We start from the raw sequence: 12,168 nt of genomic DNA on the forward strand, positions 1-12,168 counted from the left end.
ACTCCACCCAGCCAACCCACCCTGATTCTGTGGCTGGGTGACGCTGATCATGGTGGTGACAAGCGAGGCGATGCGGACGGCCTCGAGGGAAGAGGTGGAGAGGTCCCGGTACAGCTTCCACAGGTGATACACGGTGAGAAGCAGCACCAGCACGTTGGTCACAATCCACAGCACATTTAGCACGTAGTGGCGCAGGGGACCCGTGATGAGTGGACACGAGGGGGCGTTGTGTTCCTGTGGGGAGTGGGAGGTTGGGTTTAATAAGTCATATGTATGCTTGCTATCCACATGTCTGTCTATGTAAGTATGTATGTATGTATGTATGTCATTTCAGCAGGAGGGTTGGAATGTAGCTGATTAATGAACATGCATACAGGTGTCTGTCTATACTAACCATCTGAATATCTTATTGTCACCCGCAGGAGAAATAATGAATCATCCTGTAATTAAAGATTGCCAACACTGCAGAGAGAACGAAAGGTGGTCTCCACAAAGCTACATTACACTGACATAATTCTGTGCCAATTGCCATCATGACTAACGAACATACAAGAAGATACGACAAAAATGTGTGGTCATATTGTCTGAAGTTTGGCCCTATAGATCTATTTAAAAGTCTAAAATAAAATATGAGAAAGGTCTGGGAGATGTTGGCCCAAATGATAACCAGTGAAGAAATAAAGGATTCATTCAAGATGTATTTAAGAAAGTATAGTCGCTCTCCACGTGTATGTTGCCTACCAGTGCCCTTGAGAAGATGGATGTGAAAATGTCATGAGATAAGAAACTGAGAGCCTTTAGAGTCATTTACAGCCATTTAGTGCCATTTTAGAATAATTTACTAGCCACACACCACGTCCATGTTGGCTGCCAGGGCCCCAGAAAAGATGAATGTAAAAGTGTCATGATCTAAGAAATTTGCAGTCTTTACAGCCATTTAGAACCATTTAGGGCCATTTAAAGCCATTTAGAGCCATTTAAAGCCATTTTAGAACAATTTACTTGCCACTCACCACGTCTATGTTGGCCGCCAGTGCCCCTGAGAGGAAGGTGGGGCCGAGGTTAATAGTGATGGACGCGAACCAGATCATGAAGGTCCCAAAGAGCACACACTGTGGCGACTCCATCAACAGCGGCATCTGTTTGTGGTCGGAATCCTCGGGGAGAAGTGGGGCGTCGTTCAGGACCTGCAGGTGGGGAGAGCCAGGTGGGGCGAGGGGACACGGAGGGGGCGAGTAGTGGACGAGTAAGGGGACGAACAGTGGGCCGAGAAGGGACAGGTAAGGATGGGAGAGAGAAGGGGAGATGAAATTAAAGAACAAAAAGAACGTGTAAGTAAAACAGGTGAGTGAGAAGAGGAAATAAAAAAGGCGAGGATGAGATGGTAATGGGTGAATCGGACGAGTAGTGGGCGAGAGAGGGGACAAGCAAGGAAGGGAAAACTGAAGGAAGATGAATTTAATAACGAAAATAAACAATAAATGAAATATGTAGCAAGTAAAAGAAATAGCGAGCGGGTACAGGAAGCAAGAGAGACATGGAGAATTAAGAATTGGGCGAGAAAAAATACGAGTAGTGCACCAGGAAGAGGCATGGTGGAAGAGGAAGGATGGAAGGTAAAGCTGAAGAAAATAAAAAGCTGGATGAATGAGTAACTGAAATAAAGGAGGAAGTAGAGAAAATACAAGAGAGGAAGGGAAATAAGAGGACGAGGAGGGAGGGGTAAGTGACCAGCAAGAAAAGGGACGAGAAAAGAAAGGAGGAAGGATAAGCGATAAGAATGAAGAATAGAAAAGGAACAATGAGAATAAAGAGGAAATTGGGTATGTGGAAAAAATCGAACGAGTAGAGAGAGAGAGAGAGAGAGAGAGAGAGAGAGAGAGAGAGAGAGAGAGAGAGAGAGAGAGAGAGAGAGAGAGAGTAAAAAGAAACTGAGTAATGAATGAAGGAGACTGAAACTGAAGGAGTCACGGCTGGATGAAGGGAAAGGACTGATTATACAAGTTTTATATATGTATTAACAATTGAATTAGTTACACCAACAGTTAAAAAATTGATATTAAGTTGGATTTATTCTTTTTTAATTTTTCTCCTAACATTCTCTCTCTCTCTCTCTCTCTCTCTCTCTCTCTCTCTCTTCTTGGCACACCCCAGAATGCTTCACCCAAACTCCACCCAGCCAGAAATTACCAAACACTGAATGAATTAAAATGCAACAATAATACTGTAAATATTCGAAGTCTCTGCTCACTGTGAAAATAAAAAGCATATATTTCTTATAATAATATAAATAAAATAACCGTAGTGAAGAAAATGAGATAACTGAACTGATAAATGATTTATATTTTCAAATAAGATTATAAGTAAATGCGAAAGAAAGCTAAAATGATAACTTTGAGTCGAAACTTAATAATAATAATAATAATAATAATAATAAAAACAGTACTACTACTACTACCACCACTAGTACAAGTAGTAGTGGTAAAAGTAGTGGTAGTAATAGTAGAAGATGATAATAATAATAATAATAATCATAATCATAATAATAATAATAATAATAATAATACCAAATAAGGAAATTCTCTTGAGTTCAATACGGGGGTTAAAGCAGCCTGAATTAGCGTTAAAGAAAACAGAAGAAAATAACAGGAAAATGAAAACAGAAATAAGATCAGAAGACGTATAAAAATAGGAATGAATCTTAACGCCAAAAGTTATATCTAAATTTTTCTTGCTGCCTCCAGACGATTTTATTCAGTCTATTAAATGCCTCTCGTACTGAAGAGCTGAATAAAACTGTCATTATAGCAGCAGTAGTAGTAGTAGTAGTAGTAGTAGTAGTAGGAGCAGTAGTCGTCACATGTTTATCTGAGACGTGAACCCAGTGGACTGCAGAATGAGGCTACCCATCTTCCGCAGTCCACCATCCTCCTTTCTGGGGGATGATGAGGGGATTGAGGGACGTCATATCAGTGCCACCACGTGAAGGCGTCCCTCACAGACACCATCTGCAAGAATAAGCTATAAAAAAGCTATAATGCTAAAGGTGTAACTATAATAAAGGTGTTAACTAGGCCATTTCGTACTAACTGCTTCCGTAACAAGGGGTCAAAGGTCAACAGGTGCTATAAAAGGTAACTGCCAGCCTATTTACTACGTCTATAAGCTATATATCACGTCTACATCCCTATATACTCCTCTCATCTACACTGTCACAGGCTTTGGTTAACTGATTCATTTTTCTATACCCATCCATCTGTCAATGTGTTAGACTATCTTTGTTTGTCTATGTATGCGTGTATCTTTGTGCTTATCTATTTATCTGTCTATCTGTTCAACTCTCTATGTCTATAAATCTATCCATCATTTTATCTATCCATATATCTAGGCTATATATCATTTCGTTTTCAGCCAACCTATCTCTCTATCTCTCTACATCTCTATCTGTCTATTATTCTGTCAAGCCATCTGTCTGTCTGTCTATCTATCTATCTATCAATCTGTCTGTCTTTCTGTCTGTTTATGTATATGTATTCATCTATCTACCTATTTGTGTCCGTTCATCTATCTATCCATTTATATCTATCTACTCTCTATCTGTCTATCTATCACATGTCCTTTCTTCTTTCTATCCATCTATGAACCTCTATCCATCAATCCATCTATCTTTTCCTAGGCACGTAATCCCAAACTCTATCCCTAGGCGGTCGCGACAAAAATGCCCCACAATCCCTTCCATCACCATTCATCTCTCTCCTCCTTCCCTCCCTCCATCTCGTCCTCGGTCTCCTCCTCCTCCTCCTCCTTCCATCACCCTCGCTTTATGGCCGTCCCCGAGTCGTAATGCCTTGTTTGCACTCATGAAGGATTTGTTTGTCATTATGTGTCATCTTGCTCTGCGGATATTCTCTACCATTCTCTCTCTCTCTCTCTCTCTCTCGTTCAATCCGCAACTACCAACTATGTTAACAATATATACAAAAACACTATCATGGGTGACTAAAGGATATTACACTTCTGTTATGTAATAGTCAAGCACACAAGCACTAGAATACCTCCCTGGCTACCCTCATTTAAGTTTTTTAAGTAGATAAATTTTAGTGTTGGCATTATGAAAAAAATCTGTTTAAATTACCAACAAAATGAGCGGCAAATTTCATGTTTTCTTGTTATAAAAATATTAAATAAAATGTGCACTTATGCTGGAAATGTACAAAATATACGAAATTACAAGAAAAAAACGCAACAAACAAGGCATTTTTTAAAATGGCTAAATAATTAAAATAATAACTAAACTAAAAAACTATGATTGGGTATTACAATGTAGCCTATTATATCTACTTGTTATTTTGAATATCTGAATGATGATACACGTATAAGCTTTTTATTGTAATTTAGAATAATGTGATTTGTGATTCTGAACTGCTATTGGGCTGGATCACAAGATATAAACTGTTCGGTGCTAGAGTTGCACTATAATACATCATTGGCTATACTGGGCTTAGTAATAACATAAATGCATTACAGTAACTGACTATACAGTAAACTAATGACCAAAACTGAAAATGAGTTACACAAAAATTCTAATATGCAACTGAAAAAGGTATTACATCTCCAAGTCATAGATGGCTTGGATATTAGCGTACTTCTTGTAAACGGTCGAAAAAATTAGCACTGAACTAAAAGAAGGTAACACCAAGTACAAATTTAACTCAACACAGCATCTTTTCACACCAACTAAATAACAAAATATCGAAGGACATCAAAATACCAAATCAGGGACAAAACACCAAATAAAAAGAGAACACAAATCTGGCTTTTGTACCAGTCAGAACAAAGATTACAATATACTGAAAATTATGTGGCAAATTTCAGTGCATAAAATAACTTCAGAAACTTTGCATACTGAAGCCTGTTAAAATGTCAACAAATAATGGGATCAGGGAACAATAACGTACTGTCCGTATTGCCAAGACAAACTCAACACAAATGGTGGTGGGAAGTGAATGCTCGACCGTCCCTTTACTTTTTTAGCGACGTTTCATGGTCGTTCATTAAAAATTCAAGGATTTACCCTGGGTGTGATTTACATAATGGTTTACTGTAGGGTGGGATGGGAGGAATGGGCACTATCTAGGCACTAATTCTACGATGCGGCTCCTGATAAACACAGTCGAAATTGAAAGTCTGAAGTGGATCGTATCTGGCTCTGTGTTATCAAAGACTGCACCAGAATTCGCCGTTTTCACAAAAATTTTCTTACGTATCCAGTTTTTCTAATATATTACCAGGATATTATAGCTCCAAAGTATTAAGAAACAGTAAAGCTATGATTAAAAGAGAGCTTTGGTAGATAATAAATACAAAATTTCATGCTATACCTTCAATCAGACATATTACCTGATATTCAGTTTAGGATTTTGTACTTAATTTAAAGCTGCTGAGTCATCTTCCGTTTGATTAGGTGGAAAACTTTACAGGTGAGCAATCTTTATTTTTTTTTAGACAACAGTAATGTGATACGTAATACAGAACAACCAAAGGCAAGGTATCATTTATTCATAATGAATGTCTTAATTTTTTCTTCAATAAAGAAACCGGGGTTGATTTAATAGGTTAGCAAAATGAACTTATATACTTATCAAGAATTTAAAAAGCCTAGTTTAAAAAAAATGGATAAAAATAAGAATTATGAAGTCGGAATATGTTAGAATGAATCTGGTTCACCAATTTGTGCATATTTAAAGGGCATAATCATTGCACTGGTTACGGATTTAAGCAGCATTTAGAATATAGGCCTAGATTTAGCTGAACCACTGGAGGAGGGGAGGACAGGGGGGTAAAGACAGAGAGAGTGAGAAAAACACCAAGAAAAAACGAACACAAAAATACTTGCAGGGGAGCAGAAACACCAAATAATGCTCGCCAAAGAGGCCTAACAAATTTGCAGCCAGGACGCTTCTAGTTTTGTTTGGACTATGGGTTGCCTACGTGACTCAAGAGACTGTTCCTTTACTTGACTTAATACCGTTGTTAACATGTTGATGGTGGACACGGTGACCAGGAGGAGGAAGGCGGTCTCCACGAGGGAACATTTGGTGACGGGCAGGCAGCTGTAGATGGAGCGCCCTAACGGTATTAAAATGGCTGCCCGCGCACAGTCCACAAGGGCTTGGTGGAAGAGTAACCCCTGCGACCATCTGAAAGAAAGAAAAGGGACGTTGTACTGGGTGGGTACCAGGAGAGAAACTTGAATTTAGAGATGGAACGACCCAGTGGTATCAAGATGGCCACTTGGTGTAGTCCATAGGCGCTTGTGTGAGAGTAATCCGTGACCATCTGGAAGAGAGAAATGAAGGGGGAGGAGGGGGTGGCTGAATGGGGAGAGAAGTGGTCCCTTGTCCCAGTGAACCCGCCGACATGTAAACACACCCCAGCTTATACCAATACGCTAGTCCTGTATGGGGCAGGCCTTAGCATGCAGTCAATATGGATGGTGGGAATCAGAGCTGAAGTGGTGACATATGGTGATGCACAGTACCCAGGACTGATGGGTCTCAGGGATTGAGCTGTTAAATCGACGAAAAGAGTCGGACACATTAAAAATGTCAAAATGAATGAAACCAAAGTAGAGTAAGAAGAGATAACGGCAATGTTTTTAATAACGCAGGCAAAATAAAAACTTCTTTAAAGAAGGTAAAAGAGGGAAACTAGAATATACTTAGTAGGTTGTTAATGGGCATAAAACCAAAATGTACTACGAAAGTAAAGAGATACCTGGGACAGGGTCTGGCAATGGAGGAATAACTGATGACGATATTTACGACGAGCAAGTGACAGCAGAAGGACTGATTACATTTATACATATCTACGGTACGAAGGACCAAGCTATCAATTTTTGCCGAATCCCAAACTTCCCACAGAAGTCGATCCACGTCCCCAGCTGCAGTGCTGGGTGAAAAGTAGCATCACTGGATAAAAGAATCGCAAGTCTGATTCTATAACAGGGTCTGGTGATCAAAAGAACATGAATAAGTTAGAGTGTAAATGATTAACCTTACTTCCATTTACACAATTTACAAGAGACACTGCTGTTCTAAAGCACGAAATACCGCGAAACAGCTGGCAAAGTAGACCTCAATGGAAAAAAGTTCAAGTTCATTTTTGGTAAAGTTGCTGAGATGAAACCGGGTTGTCTGTTTTGATGAACGACTGAGACTGCATGTGTACGTGATGCAATTTTATTTCTTTGGCGTTTTGTTTCTCTGTAAGTACCGTAATAGTACTGTATCCGAGGTTGTTAGTATACTTTATGCAGCTTTCTGTAATATGGGAATGATCTGTATGGGAATAATGTAAACATACAGAATAATCTGTATGGTTACATTATTTACAGTTAATTTCATACATCTTTAGTCTGCCATATACGGTTATTTAATGACTGATTCTTAATACAGTCTTCCACAGTACTGTGGGGATTATAAATCTGCATAATATTACGTCATTTGTTTTTTTACAGCCATGCAACACTAGCTGGATCAAAGTAAGACAGAACAGCCGAGCCAAAGTAAGGACGAAGATCAGGCCTATGTACAGTACTTGAGGGGAGGGTGGTATATAATTAAGGACTACAGGTGAATGAGGTGAGGGAACGTAGGTTAAAAGGAGAATCAAGGTGTGGAATGAGGGCATGGAATTAAACCACGATAAGGATAAGCTCATAAACTGGAAAGTGAACTGGGACGGAAGGAAGGAGCATGCATGAAGGAGCACATTACCTCCAAAATACTAAGCACCATTGCCTTCAAAAGCCCATTTTAACTACTGACTTTCATTGCCTAACTTAACGCGCGAGTTTACCGATTACAACATCACATAATGCGTCACACTTTTTTCGACATGAACTTGTGAAATATTTGTCAAACAACTATAATTATGTGCGTGAGGGAAGGGTCTGGGGGAATGCCTTAGTCAGTGTTATCAGAATCTCACCTGCATCATTTATTCATTTCCTACTTAAAATACCAAAGCTGCGCCCACAACAACCGACTGAGCCTTCCCCTCGGCATATAAGATGGTGCCACGCGAGTTTCTAGTACTGGAGAGCTACTTAAGGGGCATCCTGTATAAACACCTACGCTCGCTGCACTCACACAAGCACTTTCCCTGGTGGGTGGGTAGCAGTGACTCCCCCAAAGTAATCAAAACACAAAGACGATCCTGAGGTCTGATGTGCAGAAGAAATCGTCAAGAATGGGAGTTAAGAATTTTTAAAGTCACTTCGATACGATCTTCAGTGAAATCTGGTAGGCTGGGGTTGTAGAGATGACAGATTCTTGTAAGAAGTTGAAGCCGTTGTTCAAAAGGTGGCTAAAACGCTTCCTCAAGGGGTATGTATGTATCAGTCCGGACCAAGTGTATAGTATTTGCCAGTGAACTCCAGTAGTTGCGTGTGGAAAGTTTTGTTCAAAGATCTGTCAAGGTTTAGGGTTCTGGGACATATATACATACACACATACAATACAGCGTCGAAAGTATTGTTGACGCCTGGTACCATCAAGCAATTAAGCTAAACGGAAATCTCTGGCAGGCAATAGACATCCTTTGAATTTTATCTTGGAAACTGACAAATTATTTACGGTAATTAAACACAGAGAACCCTTTGAAGGCATTGTTAAGGACCTTGAAATATACCAGCAGATGTCATTTCTCTTAAATCCTAACAACGATAATACAAAGTGAACAAGTTATGAAGTACATGAAAACCATATATATATACAAGTTAGGATTTCCCACTCCAAATTTAACAACCTGCCATATATATATTTCTATGATTTAAAAGGATCATAATGAAAAAACGTACAGAATAAATGCGAAAAACTAAAGGCACATCAAACCCGGCTCCACCAATAAGCTGTTTCCGGAATCAATTAAATGCGCGGACACACGTTCTCTCTCCCCAGAACCGAATATTGTTTGCAGGTGATTGAACAGTGAGTGGGAACAGTCAGCCAGTCACGTGTTGTTGTTGTGGTGTTGTTGTCGTTGTTGTTACTTTTGTTGTTGTTGTTAGTTTAATTGTTATTAATGTGGTACTGGTATAATAATTTGCGTAGTTGCATTTTTTTTCTTTCTGTAATACGGCAATGTTATTTTCTTTTTGTTACATCTTCTTCCATTGTTTTAATTTTCTTTTACTAGTGTGGAATAGTTTCTCAGTCGCATCCTTTTACTATTATTATTATTATTATTATTATTAATTTCTTTCAGTACTGTGGTAATGTTATTTTTCGGTCGCATATTGTTCCCGTTATAGCACTTGTGTTCCGTTGCTAATGCTGTTAGAGCCATTTTTTTCTGTTAAATTATTTCAGCTCGCTACAGCCCTGGGTCCAGATTAAAAAAAAAAAATCATTCAAATCAGCCTTACACAGTGAAAAGGTCAGCCCATTCATGGCGATATATATATTTTTTTTTTATTCTATTTTTTTTTCCAACAACAGACGATTAGATTCAACTTGAGAGAAATCAATCTCTTAAATAAAATGACGTGTTGTGTTTACTATTCCAGCGATATACTAAAGCCTAAGAGATAACTATGGTCCTTCCATCTTAACTTGACCTAGATTTTTGTCCTTTTGCAGCTTATTTCAACTAATTCAGTGGCGTAATACGGCAATACTGTGGCTTTACATCCTTCCCAGTGCACTTCTTCGTTACTAGCATCATATTCTAGCGTTAATCTCTTGCCACAACCCGGTATTAAAAGATGGAGTGATGGCAATTTTAGGCCAAGTTAGAACAAAAAAGGGTATAGCAGATGTGAGACTAATATCAAGGCAGATGCACTCCACTCCAAGTTCCTCCTCTCATAATAATAATAATAATAATAATAATAACAATAATAATAATAATAATAATTGTAATAATAATAATAATAATAATAATTTCACGTTTTATAGTAATCTCTGAAAAGACCTCACACAACCCATTAAAAAGAATCAAGCATACAAAACCTAAAAATTTCCAGTATGAATATTAGCATAATCTGTATGCACACTAGAATCACCTGTGCAAACTAGAATCACCTATATAAAAGCCAGATTCACCTGTACAAAACTAGAATCACCTGTATAAAAAGAGAATCACCTGTATAGAACAAGAATCACCTGTACAGAAGCCAGTATCGCCTGTATACAAATAGAATCACCTGTACAAAAGCCAGATTCACCTGTACAACATTAGTATCACCTGTATAAAAACAAGAATCACCTGTACAAAAACCAGAATCACCTGTACAAAGCAAGAATCGCCTGTACAAAAACCAGAATCACCTGTACAAAGCAAGAATCGCCTGTACAAAAACCAGAATCACCTGTACAAAGCAAGAATCGCCTGTACAAAAACCAGAATCACCTGTATAAAAGTAGAATCACCTGTATAAAAACTAGAATCACCTGTAAAAAACTAGAATCACCTGTATACAACCAGAATCACCTGTATACAAAACTAGAATCACCTATATAGAGTCAGAATCACCTGTATAGAGTCAGAATCACCTAGGATCACCTGTTTACCTGCCCACCAACACGGAACTCACCTGTGTTGTGTATTCAGGGCCTTGTAATTCCCCGGGATTATTTGGCCTACAGTTTCTTAAGTAACTTGGTCAAATCTCACTTTAAATGCAAATGAGGGAGGGAAATTTGGTCGTGGGGGCAAGCTATTCTTTTTTCCTGAATTTCCTTTCTTTCCTTCTTTTTTGGGGAGGTAAATATTATGACAGGTTGGAGGAAGGATGTATGTTTTCTGATATTCTTTTATTAACTTTCTTTCCTGTCAGTGAAAAATGAGGATGGTCTGTAAAAGGACAGTAGTAGTGGTAGTAGTAATAGTAGTAGTAGTAGTAGTAACAAGATTACCTCGTAAATGTTACAACCAAAACAAAGCTTCCGACTCAGCATTTATTTATTTATTTATTTCAGCCCTAAAGGCTTTGATCATTATTCATGGTATAATATTGAGGAGGCTAAAGCAATGAAGACCAAATTACAGTATAGGGAAATTTTCAACATTAATGACATGCAAATAAGAGAGGTAAAAAGTAGGAGCACGCAGAGAGAGAGAGAGAGAGAGAGAGAGAGAGAGAGACGGAGAATCTTCTTATCTATCTCTCAACACGCGTGCACATCCCCTCGACCGCAATCAAAAAAAGAAAGAAAGAAAGAAAATAAAGAGAAAAATAAAACTCCCCACCCACCCAGTATTTAATAACAGCCCCGTCAGTGTTTGCCCCCAGAATTTTCCAAAACAATTCCCAGTATTTGACCCCAATACCGAAAGAGGGCGGGGAAAAGCAGCTTGAGAATTTGTGAGGAAATGTGTCGATGTTTGAGGCAGGTCTTGGGAACGAAAGCCTATAATGTGGAGGTGGGTTTGAAAATTTCCTGAGTTTCTTTCCTGTTTGGTCTATCTATCCGTCTATCTATCTGTTTGTTTGTCTGTCTGTCTATCTCTCTGTCTATCGACCTATCTGGCCTTTAAAATGGAAGATATTATTTTCTTTCGCCATATATTTTTTGTATTTAAAAGTTAAGATTCCTGGCTCTCATTCCTGTTTGAAGTACCTATCTGTCTATCTATCTATCTATCTCTCCGCCTATCTATCTGCATCCTTTAAAATGAATTATATGCTTTCTTTCGCTAAATATTTTTGCATTTACAAGATTATTTTTTAGCTCAACTGTATACTGTAAATAATTAAAATGCTTCTACGAAAAAAAAAAGCATATAAGTTTGGAAAGAAAAAAAAATGCAATTTTTTCCTTTGCATATAATATATTTAGCACCCGTATCTACTTAGTTCTGTTAAACTATTCAGTCGCTATAATGAATCCCACGTTGGGCTTATGAATAATTCTATAACTCAGTTCCTCCTATCTCTATTTATCTTAAGGCGTGTGGCTATGGATAGATAGATAGATAAAAAGACAGATAGATAGGCAGATAGGTAGACAGTCCCTCCTCCCGAGCTTCATTAACCCATAACACCACATTAGTTTGGGGAAGGTTGTTATGTAGTCACTAAAATCGCTTGGTTAATTAAGCAGTTACATCTAAAGAACTGTTTCCTTCTAACAAAACTGATATATGAGCTACTGATGGGAA

The 12,168-nt window shown here is 38.4% G+C and overlaps 1 protein-coding gene across 1 annotated transcript in view; it reads right to left on the bottom strand.

Moving 5' to 3' along the window:
• Positions 1–12,168, bottom strand: part of LOC145416434 (uncharacterized) — a 50,689-nt gene that overhangs the window by 19,509 nt on the left and 19,012 nt on the right. The window contains exons 2-4 of the mRNA XM_080285390.1: positions 6,017–6,200; positions 1,014–1,187; positions 21–234 (exon numbers count right to left, since the gene is read on the bottom strand). Of these exons, the coding sequence (XP_080141516.1) occupies positions 21–234; positions 1,014–1,187; positions 6,017–6,200 (572 nt within the window). The remainder of the gene's footprint in view (positions 1–20; positions 235–1,013; positions 1,188–6,016; positions 6,201–12,168) is intronic.

Source organism: Coenobita brevimanus, chromosome 13, assembly GCF_032717465.1.
Source record: "Coenobita brevimanus isolate Jiangsu-jjx chromosome 13, ASM3271746v2, whole genome shotgun sequence".
Taxonomy (NCBI): Eukaryota; Metazoa; Arthropoda; class Malacostraca; order Decapoda; family Coenobitidae; genus Coenobita; species Coenobita brevimanus.